The following is a 22,774-nucleotide window of genomic DNA, read 5'->3' as shown; positions in this document are numbered from 1 at the left end:
ATTGTGTACACACAACATTACATCCCTTCACATGGAGGGGACCCGCATATAATAAAATATTCGTGAGCTCCCCTCTATATTGAGGGAGTGTAATTCATAGTGTACATTTCAAGGTATACAAATAGAATTATCCTTTTTTCTTATATTTATTCAAAATTTATTTTCAATCACATATTCTTCTATAAAATAATATTTTATGTAAATTAAAATTTTTTATTTTTTAACACGCGCTCTCTAAAAAATAACTATTTCAAAACTTAATTTTTCCAAATTTCCATTAAAGTGGAGCCCTAACAAGGGTTTAATTTGGGGCTTGGGTCTATTGATTGGACTACTATGGATGGTCCTCATTCTGGTCCACCCCTAGTAATCGTCGACGGACCACCGCACACTGCCGCGCATCTCAGGCGGTGACGCTATGTTGCGCTTCTTACAATGCCCTCACTCTCTCCTCCGCCTACAATCCTTGCACCCACATTCAGAAAAATCCACAAAACTAAATCATCCAGCAAAGGCCTCAGGTATCCTTGCGTGATACAAAATTTCCTTGATTTAGCATCCCGAGGACAAATTAAGGAAGCCGTTGATTCTTTGCCTCACTTAGCTCGCAAAGGCTTTCGATTAAACTCGAAAAGCATTGCCTTTCTTTTGAAACAGTGTACAAAGTTGAAATCCATTAAAGAAGGCAAATGGGTCCACCTTCATTTGAAATTAACGGGTTCAAAGCACCCCAGTACTTTCTTATCCAACCACATGATAGATATGTATGCCAAATGTGGTGATCATGTAAAGGCCCGTCTAGTGTTTGATAAAATGAGTACGAGAAATTTGTATTCTTGGAACAATATGCTTTCTGGGTACGCAAAGTTGGGGATGGTGAAGCCTGCATTGAGGTTGTTTTATAAAATGCCTGAAAGAGATGTTGTGAGTTGGAATACGATGGTGATGGCATACGTGAAGAGCGGGTGGTTTGATGAGGCTTTAAGGTTTTATAAAATGTTGAGGAGGTTGGATATTGGGTTTAATGAGTATAGTTTTGCTGGGGTTGTGACGGTGTCTGTTAAGTTGAGGGAGTTGTGGCTTGCCATGCAGGTGCATTGTGAAGTTTTGATTGTTGGATTTTTGTCGAATGTGGTTCTTTCAAGTTCTATCGTCGATGCATATGCAAAATGCGGCCAGTTGGGGGATGCTAGGAAGTTGTTTGATGAGATGGTGAAGAGGGATGTTCTTGCTTGGACCACTCTGGTTTCCGGTTACACTCAATGCGGGGATATGAAATCAGCTCGGGAAATTTTTGACGCGATGCCAGAAAAGAATCCCATTTCGTGGACTGCTTTGATTTCAGGGTATGCCAAAAATGGGATGGGACTTGAAGCCCTCAAGTTATTAACAAAGATGATTATGCTTGGTGTTGAACCTGATCAATTTACTTTCAGCAGTTGCTTGTTTACTTGTGCTAACTTAATGTCACTCGAGCATGGTAGGCAAATTCATTCTCATTTGACAATGAAAGGTACTAGACCAAATATAGTAGTTTTGAGCGCCCTCATCATCATGTACTCAAAATGTGGAAGTCTAGAAGAAGGAAAGAGAGTTTTTGATACTGTGAAAAACAAGCAGAATGTTGTGTTGTGGAACACAATGATAACTTCATTAGCACAACATGGATGTGGTGAACAAGCAATAAAGATGTTTACTGACATGGTGAATCTGGGCGTGAAACCAGACAGGGTCACCTTTCTTGTCCTTCTCAATGCATGTAGTCATTCTGGGCTAGTGCAAGAGGGACTTAGTTTTTTCGACTCCATGGCATCTTGTTATGATACTATTCCCGATCAAGAGCATTACGCGTGCTTAATTGATCTATTGGGTCGAGCAGGAATGTTTGATGAGGTGATGAATCAACTCAAGAAAATGCCATGTCAACCTGATGATCGTATTTGGAATGCATTGCTGGGTGTCTGTAGGATTCATGGTAACATAGAGTTGGGTAAAATTGCAGCTAAGCATCTTATTGAATGCGAGCCTCAATCCCCTGCAGCCTATCTATTGCTTTCAAGTATATATGCTGCACTTGGGAGGTGGGAATCTGCGGAGGAAGTGAGAAAGCTAATGAATGAGAGGCAAGTGAATAAGGACCAAGCCGTTAGTTGGTTAGAGATTGAGCAGAAATTGCACTTAGATTATCGACCAATTGGGTTACATCCTTCGAAAAATGAGTCATACTCTGTCTTGGAACTGTTAGCCGATCAAAACTTGTTAAATAACACGAGAAGTTAAAATCTTTTTCAAATTCTGTTGGCTAGATAAGTGTGAATGTGACAGAAAACCCCTCATAGCTTGTATTTGTCTTTGTTTATCCTAGAGAACCATTTTGTATTTGATTAAATAAACCTTTTCAGACCGTATTACACATGGAAAAACATTTTGAATACAGTTCTTCTGAAATTTTATGAATAGGCGAAACTGCTGAAATTGGTCTTGATTTCGTTCTGTAAACTCATATGTTTTTTATTAGCTATCATGCTCTCTTTTACCTTCTTATATCTCTAGCAGTTAATTTATGTTTCATTGACGTGATTGGCAAGGAGGATTTAAATGTGGATGATTATTAACCTTGACCAACATGAAACAGAATGAAGATCGGTGACCAGTAAATGACTTTTTAAAGTTGAATGAGCAAAGTGTTTTTACTCATCTTCATTAAACATCTGCTCGTGATTTTCATCTTCACCATCATTATATTGGATCCTCAGGATATGATTCCTCGAACAATGATATCGTTGCTTAAATGACTTAATGGGATGAAATCTTGGTTTTTTTAATGTCTTTCCTCGAATTGGGTATGGGTTCTATTTAACTCACTTGTATATTGTTTATCTGCTCGATCGCGATATTAAACTAAATTAAAATTCATATCAAGTACAAGGACAAGACAGTTGCTACTTGAAATGTGGCGATAAATGGAGTACATAGTTTAAAAACATTTCGAGATGAGAAGACTTTATGATTTTTAAAAAAAATTATAAATTATTATGTCAAAATCATACAACAAAGATGATTTGGACAGCAATACAAGTGGACCAATCAAGGAGACAAATCGGTGACTACAACTATTCAAGTGAATCAATCAAGGAGAGAAGTCGATAACTACAACTACCCATCAACAGATGAAATAAGCTGGTCCACAATACCAAACGCAATGACCAAAGAGAAATCTCTGAGTTGTAGATATTTGAACGGTTAGGAAAGGCAGTCCTAATTTTTTCCATAAAAACGGAAACTTATTCTTAAAATAATTTGTTATATTGATTATTTTCACCTTACGACGTTAAATTCCACTATTAAATAGCATTAACAGATCATTTTCTGTTCAAAACAAACCACCAAAGATAAGGTGGGAGATATAAAACATAGGAACCAGAATTGAAGAAGAAGAAACAAGAATTCTTGATTATTTCTTCTTCTTCTTCTCCTTCTTCTTCTTCTTTGTGTGTTCCGACAATGGGTGCCCAGGTTTCAAAACAGGTTGGAAGAAGAAAATCAATTAGAACTGAGAAGAAAGTTTTGACCGAAATGAAACAAAGCAATGGATCTGAGTTCCCAGGTTCAGACTACCATCCTTCGGACAGGAAGAACTGGATGTCGGGTCTGAATCCCGAAAAAGTTCAAATCAACCAGATTGTCTGGCCCGGTACGCATGATTCTGCTACGAATAAGATTGGATTCCCATTTGTAACACGCCCTTTTGCGAAATGCCAATCTCTCTCAATTTACCAACAGCTTGTAACAGGGGCCAGGGTACTCGATATCCGGGTTCAGGAGGATCGTCGGGTCTGTCATGGCATACTCGTTACCTACAGCGTCGATGTTGTGATTGAGGATGTTAAGAAGTTTCTATCGGAGACACAGTCAGAGGTTATAATCCTCGAAATCCGAACTGAATTTGGACACGATGATCCTCCTTATTTTGATAATTACTTGGAGGATCGGCTAGGTGAGTATCTTATACCACAAGATGATCGAGTATTTGGGAAGAAAATTTCTGAATTACTGCCTAAGAGAGTTATCTGTGTGTGGAAACCGAGAAAATCACCTCAGCCAAAGGATGGTGGACTGCTCTGGAGTGCCAGGCATTTGAAAGATAACTGGATCGATACTGATTTGCCATCGACGAAGTTTGAGAGCAATATTAAGCATTTGGGCGAGCAGCAACCGGTGACAGCTCGGAAATTCTTTTACAGGGTCGAGAATACTGTCACTCCACAGGCGGATAACCCGATACTGTGTGTTAAACCTGTTACAGATCGGATTCATCCGTATGCAAGGGTGTTTATATCACAGTGCTTCTCTCGGGGCATTGCTGATAGGTTGCAGATATTCTCAACGGATTTCATAGATAAGGATTTTGTCGATGCTTGTGCTGGGCTTACAAATGCAAGGGCCGAAGGAAAGGTTTGAATCAAGCTCGAGTTAGATCATTTTCTACTAGTTTGTGGAAATTGTAAATCATTGTTGTCAATAAATTCATTGTTTTAACTATTCATTTCATATGACCTGTATGGTACAGAAACTCGTTAAGACTCCTTAGCGATAAGAACATACTGCTCAAGTCAAGTCTCTACTATGTACCAAGCATGCACGGTGTGTGGATAGTATTTCCGCGTGTTATCTTTGTTATGTGTGTCACTGTGTGTATAATTTGTGCATAGAGATGTTACAATCTGGATGAATAAAAACTGGACATTCTGCCAGGATTATCATTCTTAGCAATAATTGTAATTGTGAATGCTACCAAAGCCACGTACAAGAGAAAGACAACAAAGGTTCTTTTTCGGATAGATTAAGCATTTCCTCAAATAAAGACAATGCCACATGGTCACAATGTTACATTGCCAACTCTTTTTAGTTCTCTACACTTGGCAATAGACAACAAGGCTTTTATGGAGAAAAATAGATGGCCGTTTTTGGCTGATTCTTTCCAATCTTTCAGCAAAGTCCATGGATTAAAGCTCTTTGATAATCTTGCTGAAAGACCTTAAATATAAAATAGAGAATTAGAGCTATATCCAGGTTTAAATACCAGAGACCACTATGATAGCAAAATTCTGGGGAAATGGAAATTACTAAAATGCGGTACCCTGGATATCTCCAACTCATTTTGGCATTTAGCAGCTTCATTCTTGTTTTGCTTCTCAGTCTTCAGAATTGTGTCAAAATGATTCTTTGATGCAGTGATCTATTACATGATATTATAACTACGACAAGTCTATGGAAGTTGTGCAGTCATATAAATTAGACCAAAATATCACTGAGCATACATCAATATTAAATGTGACAGCATTTAGTTTACAGGGCTACATCAGTTACATCTGCAAATAATCACAACAGTACTAAAATTATATTATGCTTCACAACGTATGAGAGAACTTTCTTGTTGGATGACTCTAGAGAGCATACAGCCTGGATAACTACCTGACCAACCCAAAAAATGTCCAACTTAGTAAGAGATGCACCAAGGAGCGGAAATATGCAATTTGCACCTGTAAAAATATCAGAACCTTTGAAAACACTATCAGCCCAAGTGCATGGGATGAGATCTGCAGCCAAAAGGTCTTCAATCCAATGAATGTAATTTGATCTGTTTGGGACTGTCGGGCAGAGCAGCCCATCCAGAATCCACCTATGATTTCAATTCATAATTTCTCACGTGCTAGCAATATTTATCTACAGTGCACCCCATATTTCATGTTTAAGATTAAAGGGTAACAGAATTGGGGAAAAGTTCAATTTCTAGTTATACATCTGTAAGCAATTTAATTTAGATTTCAGAAACTTATAATGTACTCTACTCCACTGAACTAAAAAGTATAAACACGGGCTCATGCACAAAAGAAAACGCTAAACTGAGCTTACTATCTATTAGGTTAAGCAATAAAACTTAGGTTTGATCACTTAGCTAATCTAATTGCTACTAATTTAATTGAAAATTCCACTTATACGACACCAAATTCCCGCAAAATAAAAAATGATTAAAGGGAATCATGAATTAACAAAATCCTTTCACATTTAAGACCCCAAAAAAATGACTTTTTGCTAACTCGAAAATCAGTGGGATTCTGGGGCGGCCATCGAGGGAATAGAAGACGTAGGGCGGGCTCAAAGCTCAGGTCCAAAGAGGCCAAGAGTCCGAAATCCGGCGGATTGCCGGAGTACTTGTTTCGTGGGTACATACCGGCCTTTCTCCTCCTCTCTTCCTTGTCTTCTTGCTCTGCATCTCCGCCGCTCGGTCGGTGGTTCCGTTTCACCTCTGGCGGATTTAAAAGCGCAGTACTGCTATTGCACCCTTTAAGAAGCGCGAGTTTCAAAGAATTTTTAAATAGACCAAGGAAGAAAATGGACATCGATCTATGCAATGTATTGTAACGGTCAAAGAAAAGTCTTCAAGTAATCACAACCGTAAGATTTCCTCAAGAAATACCAACCGTCGCTTTGATTCCCAATACACAAAACCAATCGAAACAAGTGAAATAGTGAAACATTGAAACAAAACAAAAAATAACACGGACCCCACAATAAAATTACAAACATTTGATTCCAATATCAAATCCGCTTACGTGGCACTCAGTTTTATTCATATATATCCAAGCTCAATACTCAGAACAAGGTATCAACTACTCAGAAAGAAAAAGGGGAAAAGAAAAAAAAAAAGGCATTAGGGTTTCGGAAAAATGGCCGAAGAGGGGGAAAACGGCGGCGGTGTGAAAACGGGTACCGTGAAGTGGTTCAATGATCAGAAAGGGTTTGGATTCATCACTCCCGATGATGGGAGTGAGGATCTGTTCGTTCATCAGTCTGCGATTAAAACTGAGGGTTTCCGAAGCCTAGGCGACGGTGAGAATGTGGAGTTCGAAGTTGAGTACGGTAACGATGGCCGCGCCAAGGCTGCCAACGTGACTGGACCTGGTGGGGCTTCTGTTCAGGGAAGCACCAGAGGTGGTGGAGGTTATGGTGGTGGTGGTGGTGGAGGAGGAGGTTATGGTGGTGGTGGGGGCGGCGGCGGAAGAGGCCGTAGAGATGGTGGTGGTGGTTACGGGTATAACGAGGGTGGCGGCGGCGGCTACGGGTACAACGAAGGCGGTGGAAGCCGAGGTGGAAGCCGTGGCGGTGGCGGCTACGGCGGTGGAGGATACGGCGGAGGAGGAGGTGGTGGTAGTGGTTGTTTCAAGTGTGGTGAGTCTGGACATATGGCTAGGGAATGTCCTCAGGGAGGTGGTGGTGGAGGCGGCGGAAGATATGGAGCTGGAGGCGGTGTAGGCGGCGGAGGAAGCTGCTACAACTGCGGTGAAGGTGGTCATTTTGCCCGTGAATGCCCAAATGCCAACCGTTGAACCACTGGGTTTCTTCCATTATCTCTATCCTGCTTTTGCGTCAAGTGCTATGTTCTTTAGGTTTATGAACTGGTGATCCATGTAATAGTTGCTTTGTTTTTGTTCTGGTTTTTGGGGTCTTTTTGTCACATGGTCACCTTCTCTATCAATTTAGATTAGGGTTTTAATCTTATTTTGTTGCGCTGCTTGTCTGGTTAATCAGTAATCGAATCGGCTTTATGTCTGTTTTTCATTTTTAAATTTTGCATAAATTGTATACATGTATATGCCTATACATGTTACTATTTAATGAATGAACTTTTATCCATCTCTCTTTAAATCTCCACATTAATGTTATGGTATTCATCTGCAGATATTGATAATAGAAAAATGGCATTTATATCTGATAGCTGTCATTTTCTTGGAATTGATCTTTTTTACTTTTTTATCAAAAAGATTGGCATTGGATTGGTTCTTGACCAAATGTACATATTCGACATCAATCAATCCATCCATCGGTGGAAAATATTTGCATGATTTGCACCACGAAACATTCAAGATTAGTGTTTTTGGGAACTTGAGCAGACTCGAGCCCGAGTTTTGAACTCGAGGCCGAGGTTTTTGGGGCTTTTGAAAAATAAAAAATTGCTTCTGTTATCAAATTTTGTAGAGAGGTAAGAGTTGTTTGACAGGTCAAAAATATGTGCAATTCTTGAGATGTACCCAATAAACAAAAGGTACCTAATTCTATAACATAGATCTCACTTTTGGTTGGACATCTTTTGATTTCTACGCATTCCTTGATTCCGTGTAGGGTTCAACCAATTGAAAATTTTTCTGCAGGCAACCTCAAATAATTAAATTAAACAACTTGAATTTAAGGATAACCTTTAGAACTTTTTGACTACAATATATCAATTTTCTTTAAAAATAAATATCATTTGCGCTTTTGAAAAAATTAAGCAATTGAAATCTTGTGACGACTGTGCTAGACACACAGAAGGTTGGTTTACAGAAGTCTCACAAAATGACATGGTATCTACCTAATAAAAAATGAAAATAAAATAACTAGAAGGAAAAGAAGAAGGGACGCAGGCAGAATAGTTGTAAATGGCGACTTATCTCTTTCATCAATCGAAGAGATTTGTTTACTCCTTTCTTCAATCAAAGAGATTTGTTTACTCTTTACAACCATTCTTTCATTTAATTACACTTCTAAATTTTCTGTTAATTTCAAATCATTTCTTGCTATTTTATCAGAAATCGCCAAGCTTGATGGGATCTTCTTCCCCAATATTTAGCCCGTCTTCAGATAAGCGATTTTGGAGCACCCTGCGCATCCTGGTTGACTCGCTTCTCGAGAATCGAAAGCCTATAGATCAATTCGTGCATGTCCAAATGGTTTGATATTTTATCACTCTTTGAATTGGGGCTTTTTGGACCTTTTTCTCCTTCGATTTGATGATGAATTTTTATGGGTTCTATGAAAATTGTGTAGAATGATGAGGCCATGCAGCGGCAGAAGAGATTGAAGGAAGACACCATGAATTGAAGCAACTATCTTCCCAATATTCTAGTAACTTGGTTAATCACTGGCCGGAGAAGACGAACTTGGACTGCTTTTGTCGAAGTCGAAGATGTCAACGTTCTTGATAAGTAGCTTTAAAATGATGATATTTAGTTACTTTTCGGATGAATTATGGTCTAAATTATTGAATTTCACATTGAATAGGTAAAATTCAATGACGGTACAAAAAAATTGATGGAAATAAGCAAAAATTGACAAAATTGGAGAAAATGGCTAAGTCTTACAATTCAAAGTTCGGGGACTAAAGTGCAAATACTCAAAAGTTGTGTCAGACCTCACGATGAAGATTCAACTAGGGGTGCACAAGGTTCAGTTTGGACAGTTTGTGACAAATTTTCAAACCAAACCACTTAAAGCGATTTGAAATTTTTTCAAACCAAATCAAACCAATTCAAACCACCTTTTTCGATTTGGTTCGGTTTAAAATCATGGTTTAACAAAAAAAATGTACATCGAACAAGTTAAATCATAAATTTTAATCTTAAATATCACGTTAAAATATAAATATTAGTATTATTATAAATACTATGAACAAATATTTTTCAATTCTAATAATTCAATGCAGTGAAACAATTTGTTCTAACCTCTTAATCGATACTAATTGGCAAAACATCTCCAGTAGTAACACATGATTCGTTATCTGCATATAACAAATATATGCATTTATTAAAATTAAATGGTGTAAAAAACTATAAAATAAAGTGAATAGAAAGATAAAATACGATAATACCTTCTATAGCTTTTTCTGAATCATCCAATGCTTCTACTTAATCCAAATATTGACGAATCACAATAGGTTCCTTGTTACTATGTAACCAATTCTTAGTGCAAATCACTGCCTCAACCATCTTTGCACTCAATGAATTCCTAAAGAGATCAAGAATCCGACCACTAGTAGAGAATGCAGATTCAAAAGCAACCGTAGATATTTAAATGGCTAACACATCTTTAGCAATTTGGGAGAAAATTTTGTACTTATTTTCATTCAATTTCCACCTATTTTCATTCAGTTTCCACCAATTTAATATGTCGAAATCATCATTAGTCAAATCTTCACAACGATCATTTAAATAATCCACCAAATCATTATTCTCTGGTTGAGTTTCTTGCATAAGCCTAGCTCTAAAAATTAAGGGAACGGGTTTAGAAGTTCCCATAGTAGTTTGTAAAGCACTTTGGCTTCTAGGTTGAGTAGCATCCTTAGGTGGGACTAATGGTGGAGTCATCATTTCTTTATAGCATTCGTGTAAACTGTGAAGCGTGTTTTCAACTTTTTTTAACATGTTTGCAATTTGTACATCATAAATAAGTTCAAGCCCAACTTTAAGCAATTCCAACTTGCATCTAGGGTCAAGCACTGTTGCTATGAACAACAATTGATTAAACTTTTCAAGATTGTCCCAATACTTATCATATTTTCTTCTCATGCTAACTACCATGGATCCTATCATACTATTTGGCTCTTTAGCTAATTCATTCAACTCCGCATGAATTTCACATATTTCTTGAAAAAGTATTTGATGTTACATATAAAGAGCCACTAATTTTCAATGTCATATCATAAAAAGTCTTCAAGAATCCAACAAATGCTTCTACTTGGTCCCAATCGATATGTGTTGGTGGTCCATCTATATTTTTCCCATTGGACCTTTCTTCATCAAAGTACTTTGTATAGTTTGCATCACTTTCCAAAACATCAAATGCTTTTTTAAACTTTATTGCTGCCTGCAACATCATGTAGGTGGAATTCCATCTAGTTGATACATCCAAACACAATAAACCTCGAGACTCAACATTTGCATCCTTGCAACTCTCTCGAAATCATTTTAGTTGTGCTGGGGAAGATCTAGCATACTGTACAGCATTGCGAATAGATAAAATGACATTGCTAATTTCTTTTAAACCATCACAAACTATAAGATTGAGAATGTAAGCACAACACCTCATATAATGCATTTCTCCTCCAAGAACTAGACCATTCTTCTTCTCTAGAAAACAACTCTTCAATTTCATTATTGCTACGTCATTAGATGAGGCATCATCAACCGTCACACAAAAAATCTTATTAATTTCCCAATCCTGAAGGCAAGATATCAATTCCCTTCCTACCATATCACCCTTATGGCTGGGGACTTGGATGAAACTTATTATTCGTTTTTTAAGTCTCCGATGATCGTCAACCCAATGAGCAGTCAAACACATGTAGCTTACATTTTGTATAGATGTCCAACAATCAGTAGTCAAACAAACTCAGTGTTTACTCAATTCTTTCCTCAATTTCTTCTTCTCATCAAGAAACAAACGATATATATCCCTAGCAACTGTCATCCTTGAAGGAAAATCAAAAGTCGAAAAAAAAATACCTTGAAAACCTTCATCTTCAACGTGTCGAAAAGGTAACTCAGATAATATAAAGTACTTAGTAATTTGTTCTCTCACCCCTTTTTGAGTAAACTTGACAAGTTGTCCACCACTACTAACACTCTCTAAAACCTCATCATTTCTAGAGTTACCATAGAAATTTAATGTCTTTTGCCTTTTGTCTTGAAACCTATATGGATATTTTTTGCATAAATCGTCGATATGATTTCGCAATGTACTAGTCCCACTTTTAGATTGATGCTTATACACTTGTCCACAATAAATGCATTCTACAGTTCCATCATTCTTTATATCAAAATGAGCCCACACATCGGACCTTTTATGTCCCTTCTTACCCTTCACACTTTGTTGCAAATTCACATTTTCACTCTTTACTGAAATTTTATCATCGGTCCCATGATTACTTTGCTCTTCTAAAGTCGAATCCATATCCGATTATCTACATATGAAAAAAAAATCATATTTTTCAACATGACGTCAAAGTTAATATACAAAAGAATATGAACAGCAAAAGATTTCAAGGCAAGCCCCCCACCTGCAACAGTTTGTAAAGAAACTCCTAATCAATTATGAAATACCAAAAAGGCTTGAATATAGTGTGGTTTTTATTTCATTTATTTATTTATTTTTTACCACAAGAATAACTTAATAAAAAAAAGATAAACACAATGAGCTGGAATTCAAGTTCAACTAGATATTTTGCATGTTTTGGCCGAACTTAATTTTGGGCCAGAGTCTTGCCTTCCTAAGCAAAGATATCATAATTCCAATAACCATCTAGCGGAGAAGATTCTTTAATACACACATTTCAGTTATATATAATATTAAGCAGTATAGTAGACCGACAAGGTGTTCTTTTAACCAAACCCCTGCTGAGACAAACGGGTACTAAGGACACGAGGAATAGCTCCAGGGAGCCAACTAAATACTTCTATTTGCACCTCCTCGAATTCAAGTGTAAAATCATTTTCAATACCTTGATCGTCTTCTATAATAATCTCTGTTTTATTATTGGCAATTACCTAACAAAATTCAAATGAAAACTGCAAACCCATTAATCTTCCATACAACATCATAACATGTCTCAATAAAACAATAAAACATCAGGATTATTATTGTAATAACAGAAACCTCATTCATATATAAAATAAAGAAATTATTTTACCAAGATAATTGTGAAAGACTCACCAGAAATGAAAGACCTAAGATATGTTTGATGTCTCTTGCAAATAACATTTGATTACAGTATGCTCGTAAATATGAGGCCAGGCGGAACAACATTCATATTAATGCAGCAAAACCTTTTTTCCATTATTCAAATCAATATAAAAAGAAATTAAGAAAACAAGTAGAAAATTAACAAAAAACACTCCCTACATGAACATGAATTAAAATAAAGAATCAATATATAAAAATATAGATAGTAGAAATTCACATACCTTTGTTGTTAGAATTTGAAAGAGGGAGAAATAACCTAGAAGTTACAAAGTCGAAAAATTGAAGAGTTGAAGAACCACGTTTCACGTTTGAGGGCTGAAGTCTTGGAGTTGGGTAATTATCCAATTGGGTATTTTGTTAAGTTGGGTATTGAATTTAATTGGATTGGGCCTAATATGAAGGTCTCCTTTCAATTGGGATGTATTTGGTTTTACTTGGGTTGAATAAAATTTAAATTTAAACTAATTTTTTTTTTAGCAGTTTGGCGATTTGAAACTGTTTGTAAAAATTCAAACCTAAACCAAACCACTTCAAAGCGATTTGGTTCGATTCAAAATCAAAGTGTTGACGGATCCAGGTGGATCCAAACCAACGATTTCAAAAACATAGTTTCGGTTCGGTTTGGCGGTTTCGTTGTTCGGCCCTAGATTCAAGAGTGCTCGGAGTCAATTGAATAAAGAAATACATCAAAGGGATAAAATATAATCAAAGTATGATCACACATTAAGTTTCAATCGAAAAAATGTATGCATCGTTTTCAGACTCATATTGAGACCTAATTTTTGACATAGCAAATGATTGAATTTGAAAGTGGTATTTGAAGCAAATTTGTAACTCTTTGAGTTATCTTTCCAACGCATCTTGAACCACCTCAATCAGATATCAAGAGAAAAAGTTATGATAAAAAGATTGAATACTGTGCAGTGCGATCGAATTGACAATAGCGTAGGATAGCGCCCAAGCGCCATGTTTCCGATTTTTTTCCTGAAAGTCAGCGCTCAATCATAGCGCCTAGGCCCTGCGCTACCGTCAAGTAAGATTTTTAAGTGAAATTCATCGTTTTAAAAGTCCAACTCAACTAAAACTCTTTAAAAACTTGAAAAAGACATAAATACAACCCTAGAAGAGGGAATAGGAGTAGGATTCACACATTAAGAGGCAAGAGAACATAATTGGAGAATCGAAAGAGGAATTCAAATGAGAAAAACATCAAGCAATTAAAGGTTTAACGCATTCATTGGAAGAGGATGAATATCTTGATGCAAGAATTCTACTTTTTTTCTACATCTTTACTACAAATTCGGTGATGTATTCTAAAACAATTGATTGTTTTTCTTTTTTCATTATGAAAAGTTAAATTAATTGTTAGGACGAATAATGTAACCTATTGGGATCCTTTATATTTTCTTATTGAGATTATTGGTTTTTACTGTTTCATGTGTTGATTTTACTATGAAGTGAATGCATTAAATTACTTGATCAATAATTTAATGATTTTGTGAATCCTTTATGAATAGAGAAAGGAGTTTAGGATTTAGACCATATAGTAAAATCCAGTAAATTGGTGTAATAAGTAGAGATATCTATGCCAATTATTAAGGTCATAATTGAATTCTTAGGATAATAGAACTCATTTAAATAAGTTGAATTTACATAGAGATAGAATTTAGTTAGTTAAATTGGCTCAACAAGAACTCGAGATTGGCAAATTGAATACAATAGGAGAATTCGACCGAATACTACATTATATGTAAATCTTAATTTGAGATGTAAAGATGATTAATAGGTGAAATTATTCTGCCCTAACATCCATTCATTGTTTGATTTTCAAACCAATTGTGTCTGCATCTATTTATTTGTTAGCATTTAGATTAAAACTCAAATCTTACAACTTTTTATTTGTTTTCATCAAATAGTAATTAAAGCAAAATTGAATTAAGTATTGGAATATAGTCTTTATGAGATCGACAACCCAAACTCTTTGGTCCACTATTACTTTTAACGGTTCGTACACTTGCGGAAATAAAATTAACAACAACCACCTTCAAAGCCCCCTTTCTCAGTTTTCTTCACAAGTACACTGATCTTTTCGATTGAAAAATGCACAAGTTGAATGGGAAAATCAACTGAGTTCATCTATCGGAGAAGAGGAACTAGGACGGGTAAGCTGTCGGAGAAGACGGACGGAAATTTCTGCTGGAAATGAGTTCGTTTCTTCTAGCCATTCTAGGGCTCTGATTTGGAAAAATGGTGAACATAAGGTATAGAATAAGTCTCTTCCCTCGTGTTTCCTTTTCTAACACTCTTCCCGCGTTTTTCCTTTTCTTTTTTGGCCAAGTCACTGCCTTTTTTTTTCCTTCCCTGTAAGGCTTTTGTGAATGTTTGTCCATACACCTAGAATTATTCTTTGACCTACAGTTGCCAGTGGAAACGATTTTCTCGTAACCAAAATGTGAATAATGACCGGTCAAAGTCTATTAAGAGAATTTTGAAAGCAAACGTTGGTCATTCTGATCGTGGATAACATAGGTGATAGTGAGCGAGTAAATTGTAGAAGCTTTGCCAACCATGTTATGAGATTATGTCTACGTGATTCAAAAGAAAATAATAAATAAATTCAGAATTATGTCTCGAAATTCTTTTTAAGGTCCTTTTTTTTCCAATTTGGTTGTTAATGTCAGACTGTTGGACTGATCAATTAAAGAAAACTGGGGTGGGGATGGGGATGGGGGATTAATGAAAATAAAAGGATATTATTACATTACATTTTAAGAAAAGATTTACTCGAGATGTTTCATGCGCAATTGCTTGGCCATTTTCGTGCATTGCATGATCCATATATGACAAAATAAAGTTCTAAACTAATTTGAACTCAAGAGGGTCAACAAAATGATAAAATAAATAAATAAATAAAAATAGGTCAAGGGCGATGAGGATGTGTAAGATTGGCCGTGGGAGGCGACAGAGGAGCTGTGGCATTGAGGAAGTTGGGTGGCGACGATGATGGTGGCAATTGAGGAGGGCATTGGTAGCACTTGGTGAAAAGTCCAAATGTGTCGATTTGGTTGACGAAGTTTATCATGCTTGCCCATCCACCAAATCCAAACCCAACAATTAACACCCACACAACAATAAAGATGTTGATAATAAAAGTCCCGACCCATCTCCCAAAGTACTTGGATGGTTTATTCACTGCATTCTGCACCAACACATTCATTCAAATGGTTAGTATATTGCATAATGGTGTGCACAAAATAAATAAATCGTTCTTACTATTCTATTCGATTCATAGTTAAATATATCAATAATGTAAAGCATGAAAATCATTCATTGGAAGTTTTTTGGAGTACTCCAATTAGACAAAAGAATCTCCTATATAGTAGTATTATGCAGTGGGAATCTCGTTCTTGTCCATCATGTATTAAGATAATATCCTCTGTTCATGTAAAGCAAGGACGGTACAGAGGATTCCTGCCCTCTCATCCAAACCCCCACAAAAAAGGCAAACAAAAAAGTATTGTTGACCTATTCTTCCTTGGAGGCTTCCTATTGACCATCAAATAAGAAAAAAATAATTTAAAATCCAGTCAATTATACTATAGAGTCATTTCTAATAATAATCTGCAAGGAACACATTATACAGTAATGTCTTGGGCATACCTCTCTGGCAGGGGCAGATCGGAAGGTGAAAATATGAGCCAAAGCCGGGATAATGTAGACAGTGAAGCTAACAAGAAGTGATCCGACTGTGGAGTTGATGGGGCCGAAGAATGGAAAAACAATGGCCAAGAACCATATGGGTATAACTACCGGCAACCTTGCAGCTGCCCGCTTGCACAAACTTCTGCATTCGTGCATCCCTATGGCCTTTTCCCATACAAAATACAGCGGTGTGCATGCAAACCCAAACGTTATAAACTACAAAAATCAAAATTAGAAACTTCATTAATCAGCAAGAACATTTTGCGATAGGTAGATATGATTTTGGGATTGTGCCTAGAACAAACTCATTCGAGTCTATATTTATAAAGAAAAGTAAAAAGCGGGCCGATAGGGCCACCTAAAGAATCAGCCAACACGACCCGATTTACACTTCTAACAAAGTAACAATTCAGAATTAAAAATTTGTTAGGCATGCCTGATGGATGAGCATCAAAATGACAGCCATGTCCCTGAAGGGCGATCTTGGGAGAATAGAAAATGCATTGGAGTGATTCAGAAGCATATCTCCAAATGCCCAGTACACTGCTGCTGCAGATGGAAGCGTCAATGTCAGCACATAAAGAGTTGCCAGTAAGTAAATGGCCTTGAACTTTTGTGGCTTCCACATTGCGTGCATTATCTCTCTGTCCAACACAACAAAAATTTAAAACCCCCAATTAATTCTTCATTGACACCCTGCTCAAACAGAATCAATTTAACATTCTTAATTTACGGTGCAAGGATATTTTTTTCTTCCATTGGTTATAAGGTTAGTCGAGACTCGGAGAGCAATCATCTTCTTTAAGTCCATTACAAAACAAAACAAAACAAAAAAAAAAAGAAGGGAGGTTGAACCCCAACCTTGAGGGCCCCCATAGTCCCGTCCCTAGAGCTTTATGAGGGAGGTAAATTGCGGAACGTGTCTTAACAAATTAGGGAACAAGAGCTATCTGTATATTGCGCCTACAAAGAGTCCAATTTCATGTCTCAGGAATCGAACTCTCACACTTCGACTGTCAGCAAAATATGAAATAACTTCACTCCTATCATTTGCACCACTGAGCTATACCCCGGGAGCTTTTAAGTCCATTTATCTTAGGCTTGAAGTGTCACTTTGAAAAAAGATTTTACGGTGTCACCAAAAACAATTATTGAAAAACAAAAAGAAGCTGGGGCCCTCTTCACTATTTTTCTCAATACATAAAAGAAAATTTGCAGAGTGGTTGGAAAAAGAATAGTCTCTTCTGTACCTAAAAAAGGAAGAAAAGGGTTTACAAGAAAGTATGACTTATTTTCTAGGCACGCTTTGGAGGGGCACTATTGGAAAAATAACTTTTATGGATAAAGACTGGTCACTAAATAAATACTGGGAACGGTCAGATTCATGTCGAGGTTGGCCAAGGTTAAGTCCCTTTCGTTTCTAATGACATTTGTATCAAATTACTCTTCTACCATTGTCGATAAATTCCCCAAACTTGTGTTCAATTGTGCATAATTTGAGGTAAAAGACACAAATATAATATCTGAGGATGTCTTACACAGTAACGGCATGTCCCCCAAATGTGTAGAGAATGTTTGTGGCTCCTGTGAAATATAGCACCAACTTGGTTGGTCCCGAGTGCATCACACCCTCCACCTAATATTAATCAAGAAATAATCCATAATTTCGGTGAACTTACTAACGGAAATAGACTGAATGACTGAACAGTTTGTTACCTGCCCGTGTAGGAGGGACGCAACAGTGAGGTACCAGGCCGTGTACGTGGTCATCAACAAGCCGAGGAACGACCAAATTCGATAGTTATGGAAAGAAGGGATGAATACAGTAGTTGCACAACATGCTCCAAAGATGTAAGTCCAAGTTCTCTTGTCCAGATTGTCATTTATGTAATATATATTACTGCATCATAAAGAAAATTAATGTTACTCTTTTGTACCTCATTTAGACTAATTAAATTAACAAGTGTGTGTGTATATATATACATATACCTTGCACAAGCTATGAGTTGAATCACAGATCCAAACAGAAGAAAAGTGCAGTTAAATGCCAATCCTACATTCCTCCAGTGTTTTCCAAGAAGCCCGTCAAGAACTTCAAACCACTGTATTGGCGTGTTTGGTGCACAGTATTAGACTGGATCGAAACAATGTAATAACATGTATAAGAACTCAACTGAGAAAAAATTTAAAACCTGAATAACATGATTTCTGAAATCAACTTTTTCCCTTTCTTTTCTAGTTCTGTACTCTACATAGAGAACACTAATAATATATGCAGTCCAACTGCCCATTAAGCCATAGAACAGCTGAAAAAGAATCCCAGACAGCATTCCCAGCTGAGAAAATGAGTATGGTAAAGTGAGCAGCACTTGAGCCACCTGAAAATGTACAAGAATACCGATAGACGTCCAGTGAGGACAGGCAAAAATGTTTTTATGACATCCGATCACAATCATTTGAGTGACGTGACTGTGTATAGGACATACCTGATTTGAAGCACAGCTAAACCAAGCATCATAAACAGAGCCACCGTGCCAAAAGAAGTTGGAGACTTTAGACTTAATATCTTTAGACTTCCCCTCAGTTTCCATTTCTACATAATTTCCTGCTACCACAGTCTCTACTACCTTTTCTGAGGATGCCATTTGTATACAGGGTTCAGTTCAAATGAAAATCAATGGAACATGAACTTTAGGAATAGATGAAAATGGGGTTTGGTTGTGGTTTGTGGGAAGTGGATCTAATGTCTATATATTTATATTGAGAGGGATATACAGTGGCGTGGGGTCGGGTGAAGACAGTGGTTGAAAGGTATGGTTACAGAGGAGAATGAATTTGGAAAGAGCTTGGATATTTGTGAACAATTATGCCGTATGTCCATCATCTTTTACATTATTGTTTAAATTATGTCACGTGACAACATGTCACTGGACAATTTAAAAACAAAGAAACAGTTTTCCCGTCCACGGTTTTTTGAAAATAAAAGGGTTGTCATAATCAATGTAAGGGAATGAATTTTTTTTTTTATTGTTAAATTGTAAACTATATTCGTCAAAAATCATTTACAAGTACATCATGCATACCCGAACAAACAAAGATCAAGTACAAATACAAATTCACCGGGCAAACCCGAGCAAATCAAAATCAAAAAATGTACAAACGACAAAGATTTATCGATCCAATGCTGAAAACTCAAAATAACCAAAATATTAGGATATAAAGAGATCATAACTTTGCATACACGTGTTTTAATCCATCTCACAATGCTACTAGTATATGGTTTGAGATCTTCAAAAATTATTTTATTCCGCTCCATTGAAATTTGTTATACCGTGCAAGCAAGTGCAATTCTTTTGGCTTTAGAGTGTTAAGATGTTCCTCGGGCTTCTTTCTTCATCCACTTTAATGCACTAAGTATTGTCGTCTTTCAATTTCTCATTTCCAACCAACCTTTGATATATCCCCATATGCTTGACGTCAAAACACATTGAAAAAAATAAATGCTCCCCTGTTTCAAGGTGTGAATCACAAGAGACATATTCTATCAATGTTTAGATGTATCAACTTATCCTTAATTAGAAGCTTAGATTGCGTAGCCAACCACAATATGAACGCGTGTTTTGAAGTAATTTAAGGCCTCGAAATCTCCCCGATCCAACACTTTTTTTTTCTCCCTTCAGCCTGAAAAACTGATATGCGCTGTCCATGCGAAACGGACCAGAAGCTGTCCAGTTGAACAGCCTATTCACAGCAGCATGGTCTGTGATTTCCGGCCCTCTAAGCTGATTTCGAATGTCCAATAGCTTTTTGATCAATGGAGGGTGATCTTTCCTTATCATACACTCTCAATGGAGTGTGATCTTTTCTACGAATATCCCAAATGGAGAGTGAATGTATATTTTAGCATTATTGATTTGTTGTGAAGACAGATTTGATTTTCGTGCTTAAATTTCGTTCCTCGATTTCATCTTTTGTTTTTAGCTAATTAATTAATTAAACATAATTGCTTGCTTAATTATTTAAACAATAATTATACAAGCGGGCTTGTCCACACGTGCGAATTCTCTAATTCCGAGACAAATGTGCAATACTCTTAATTAATTTAGGAGCATTTGTAAGAATGTCCAATTTTACATATGTCAATTAAAAAATGTCAACTTTTAATAATTTTTATAAAAATTGTCAAATTTGATATCAAATTCTCTATTTTATCCTTAATGAAAGAATAAATAATTTTATATTGCAAATGTCAAATCACAATTAATGTTAGACACAAAAATATCGAGAACAACATTTAAAATGTAAAGAAATGTCATGTTCGGAATGAAATGTCATTATGAACATTTAATATGTCGAAAACAACGTTTGAAATGTCAAGAACATTTAATATTGTGATTTGACATTTGTACTTTTGAAATACAAACAGATTCAAATATCGAGAACGATATTTGAAATGTTGAGAACATCATTTTAATGTAGTTTCTCATGGAAGCTACTTAAAGGTACTCTCGTCCAAATAATTGCAAAAATGGACATTGAAAAATTTTGGACATTTTTGCAAATGACTATGTCAAAATGGACATTTTTTGTAATTTCCTCATTAAAATTTATTCACTCTCATTTCTCGATTATTTTTTTTTCTATTTGAAACACATCGTGCGCTCGTGGTATTTTAATATTTCTTTTTACTCTAAATTTATGAAACTTGTTAACTCTACTTTAATTTTATTTTCATAATCTATTTAACGCAATTCAATTTACTTAAACTGATCTAGTTTCGAGTTCTAATTACATTGTGCTCACAATAATTGGATCAAAGACTGCTCACTTTCAAAATAGGCCTAACCATATGCCATTGGACATGTGACATTATGCACTGAGTCGCCAAATTGCCAAATTACGCACATTAAAGAGGTTCAGACAGCTTAACTTTGTCGAGCCTCCAGAATAGTAAAGAAGTATAGATAACTTTTGTGGGTTGTTTTTCTTCAAAGAACATGATCTCTACATATTTACACTCGAATCTCTTGCAATCCCATCATATTTTTGGTCGCGTTTTTTGATAAACTAATAAGAGCTTCTGTCTAATCCGATCAAGGTGGCTAAAAAAAGGTTACAATGTTATAAGTACTCCATTGACGGTGGTGGTAAGGTATCAAAATTTTGACATGGGGCCAAATGCATAAATTAAGAATATCACGCCAGCTTATTACAAGCATATCTACTTTTGAGAATAATAAGGCTGTTAGAGGGAGACAAAGGATTTAAAAAGAATAGAAGATGAAAGATGAGAAATTATGAGAAAGTAGACCACATGATTGCAGCCAAACGGGCGTGGTAGCTTTATGAATAATTTTTTTATTTTATTTTATTTTATTTTAGTCACATGGAGCAGTTTAGCATGCCTCAACTTGTTGAAAATATAATTTACATGGATTTATTTAGTGGCAACATTCAAGAATTATTCAGAAGCCCCACTTTGGGAGTTGTTAGATTACGTGCCTTGGGAACACAGTCATCTTTCTTCATTGATATTATTGTTAAATATCAAGTGAGTCGATTATTTTTTTATTTTTAGTTAGGTTGAACTTCAAATTGTTGGATCGTTGAACTTATTTATTCGGTTCGTTGCGAGAACGTTGTGCATTCAAATGTTTATATTTTGAGTTGCTTAGTTTCCTTATTCAAATTAAAAGTGAAAAATATATAGCTCTTTATTGAAATGAAAATGTATTTTTGAATAGTATATTGATAGGAAATGTGTAATTAAGAAATAAGGAAAAATTTTGGATTTGCGTATAATATTATTGTATTGAAGAATGTATGGTTGAAATGATATCAAATCACTGTTGAAGAATGTATTTTTTTGAAAAAATGTGACTCAAACAAGGTCATAATTAGACTAAAGTTCATATATTATTGCAAAAGCACACTCAAAAGGTTTGTTTGAGTGCAGAACAACATATTAATGGGATTAGGAGACACAATCACTTCTCCTCGGTATGTCACGCTTTCCATTCTCTTGGAACCAAAACCCAACCCGCTGAATTATTTGTCCCCTTTGACTCCTTGCCTTAAGTTTTCATACCCTATCGAATCGAACTTAGTCACGAAAAACAAGACTTAATTTGTTATCGTTGTGATTATTTACATGACGAGATTATCAAAAACGGACATCATTAAAATCTGAACTAGTTTTGAGTACTTGATCCGTCCATTTTGACACATGTCATGATTTTTTCCAACTGGGCACGTTTGATTATATTTTTTACTTGTACACATTCGTGAGAAATTTTTGAAGAGTTGATATACAAGAGAATTTGTGTTACATTTTCATAATATAGCTGGATAATGTGTCTCACCCATGTGTGTCAATGTAATACACTAGTGATAATTGTGATTATGGATTATAATTATCAATAATTAATTAACCCAAAATTAAGTTTTGTACCAGCTGGTCGGTCCATCTTTTCATTGGATGCCTTGTGACAATCCAAATTTCTTTGATGGGTCA

General features: G+C 36.1%; 6 protein-coding genes across 7 annotated transcripts; 3 read left to right on the top strand and 3 right to left on the bottom strand.

Moving 5' to 3' along the window:
- The first annotated feature begins 288 nt into the window (after positions 1 to 288).
- On the top strand, positions 289 to 2,485 carry LOC111392487 (pentatricopeptide repeat-containing protein At2g21090). The gene has a single exon (XM_023017840.1). The coding sequence runs from the start codon at positions 436 to 438 to the stop codon at positions 2,278 to 2,280; it is 1,845 nt and encodes a 614-aa protein (XP_022873608.1). The 5' UTR covers positions 289 to 435; the 3' UTR covers positions 2,281 to 2,485.
- A 776-nt stretch (positions 2,486 to 3,261) lies between these two features.
- Positions 3,262 to 4,757, top strand: LOC111392495. 2 transcript variants are annotated; one of them, XM_023017850.1, is made up of 2 exons: positions 3,262 to 3,694; positions 3,794 to 4,757. In XM_023017850.1, the coding sequence occupies exons 1-2, from the start codon at positions 3,505 to 3,507 to the stop codon at positions 4,459 to 4,461; spliced, it is 858 nt and encodes a 285-aa protein (XP_022873618.1). In that variant the 5' UTR covers positions 3,262 to 3,504; the 3' UTR covers positions 4,462 to 4,757. The 2 variants fall into 2 exon arrangements, with proteins under 2 accessions (XP_022873618.1, XP_022873617.1); XM_023017849.1 differs by having other exon boundaries at positions 3,271 to 4,757.
- Positions 4,758 to 5,352: 595 nt separating this feature from the next.
- Positions 5,353 to 6,557, bottom strand: LOC111392497. Its single transcript, XM_023017852.1, has 3 exons — positions 6,102 to 6,557; positions 5,476 to 5,543; positions 5,353 to 5,372 (listed from the first exon to the last, which is right to left on the bottom strand). The coding sequence occupies exons 1-3, from the start codon at positions 6,402 to 6,404 to the stop codon at positions 5,363 to 5,365; spliced, it is 381 nt and encodes a 126-aa protein (XP_022873620.1). The 5' UTR covers positions 6,405 to 6,557; the 3' UTR covers positions 5,353 to 5,362.
- Positions 6,558 to 6,662: 105 nt separating this feature from the next.
- On the top strand, positions 6,663 to 7,703 carry LOC111392496 (glycine-rich protein 2-like). The gene has a single exon (XM_023017851.1). The coding sequence runs from the start codon at positions 6,732 to 6,734 to the stop codon at positions 7,389 to 7,391; it is 660 nt and encodes a 219-aa protein (XP_022873619.1). The 5' UTR covers positions 6,663 to 6,731; the 3' UTR covers positions 7,392 to 7,703.
- Positions 7,704 to 11,208: 3,505 nt separating this feature from the next.
- LOC111392481 lies at positions 11,209 to 11,769 on the bottom strand. The gene has a single exon (XM_023017834.1). It carries the CDS (start codon positions 11,767 to 11,769, stop codon positions 11,209 to 11,211), a length of 561 nt encoding a protein of 186 aa, XP_022873602.1.
- Positions 11,770 to 15,291: 3,522 nt separating this feature from the next.
- Positions 15,292 to 19,074, bottom strand: LOC111392494 (auxin transporter-like protein 2). The gene is made up of 8 exons (XM_023017848.1): positions 18,747 to 19,074; positions 18,453 to 18,638; positions 18,250 to 18,362; positions 17,977 to 18,160; positions 17,799 to 17,896; positions 16,697 to 16,904; positions 16,219 to 16,476; positions 15,292 to 15,757 (listed from the first exon to the last, which is right to left on the bottom strand). The coding sequence occupies exons 1-8, from the start codon at positions 18,903 to 18,905 to the stop codon at positions 15,479 to 15,481; spliced, it is 1,485 nt and encodes a 494-aa protein (XP_022873616.1). The 5' UTR covers positions 18,906 to 19,074; the 3' UTR covers positions 15,292 to 15,478.
- Positions 19,075 to 22,774: the final 3,700 nt, after the last annotated feature.

The sequence above is a fragment of the Olea europaea genome, unplaced genomic scaffold (assembly GCF_002742605.1).
Source record: "Olea europaea var. sylvestris unplaced genomic scaffold, O_europaea_v1 scaffold935, whole genome shotgun sequence".
NCBI classification, from domain to species: Eukaryota; Viridiplantae; Streptophyta; class Magnoliopsida; order Lamiales; family Oleaceae; genus Olea; species Olea europaea.
This window is presented reverse-complemented; position numbering and strand designations above follow the sequence as displayed.

Coding starts and splice junctions, on each gene's coding strand:
- LOC111392496 (XM_023017851.1), top strand. CDS start 6,732: ATGGCCGAAGAGGGGGAAAACGGCGGCGGTGTGAAAACGGGTACCGTG.
- LOC111392494 (XM_023017848.1), bottom strand. CDS start 18,905: ATGGCATCCTCAGAAAAGGTAGTAGAGACTGTGGTAGCAGGAAATTAT. Junction 18,363..18,452: donor TCAGAAATCATGTTATTCAG/GTTTTAAATTTT, acceptor ACGCCAATACAG/TGGTTTGAAGTTCTTGACGG. Junction 15,758..16,218: donor GATCTGCCCCTGCCAGAGAG/GTATGCCCAAGA, acceptor GTGTTGGTGCAG/AATGCAGTGAATAAACCATC.
- LOC111392487 (XM_023017840.1), top strand. CDS start 436: ATGCCCTCACTCTCTCCTCCGCCTACAATCCTTGCACCCACATTCAGA.
- LOC111392495 (XM_023017849.1), top strand. CDS start 3,505: ATGGGTGCCCAGGTTTCAAAACAGGTTGGAAGAAGAAAATCAATTAGA.
- LOC111392481 (XM_023017834.1), bottom strand. CDS start 11,769: ATGGATTCGACTTTAGAAGAGCAAAGTAATCATGGGACCGATGATAAA.
- LOC111392497 (XM_023017852.1), bottom strand. CDS start 6,404: ATGTCCATTTTCTTCCTTGGTCTATTTAAAAATTCTTTGAAACTCGCG. Junction 5,544..6,101: donor AGAATCCCACTGATTTTCGA/GTTAGCAAAAAG, acceptor ATATTTTTACAG/GTGCAAATTGCATATTTCCG.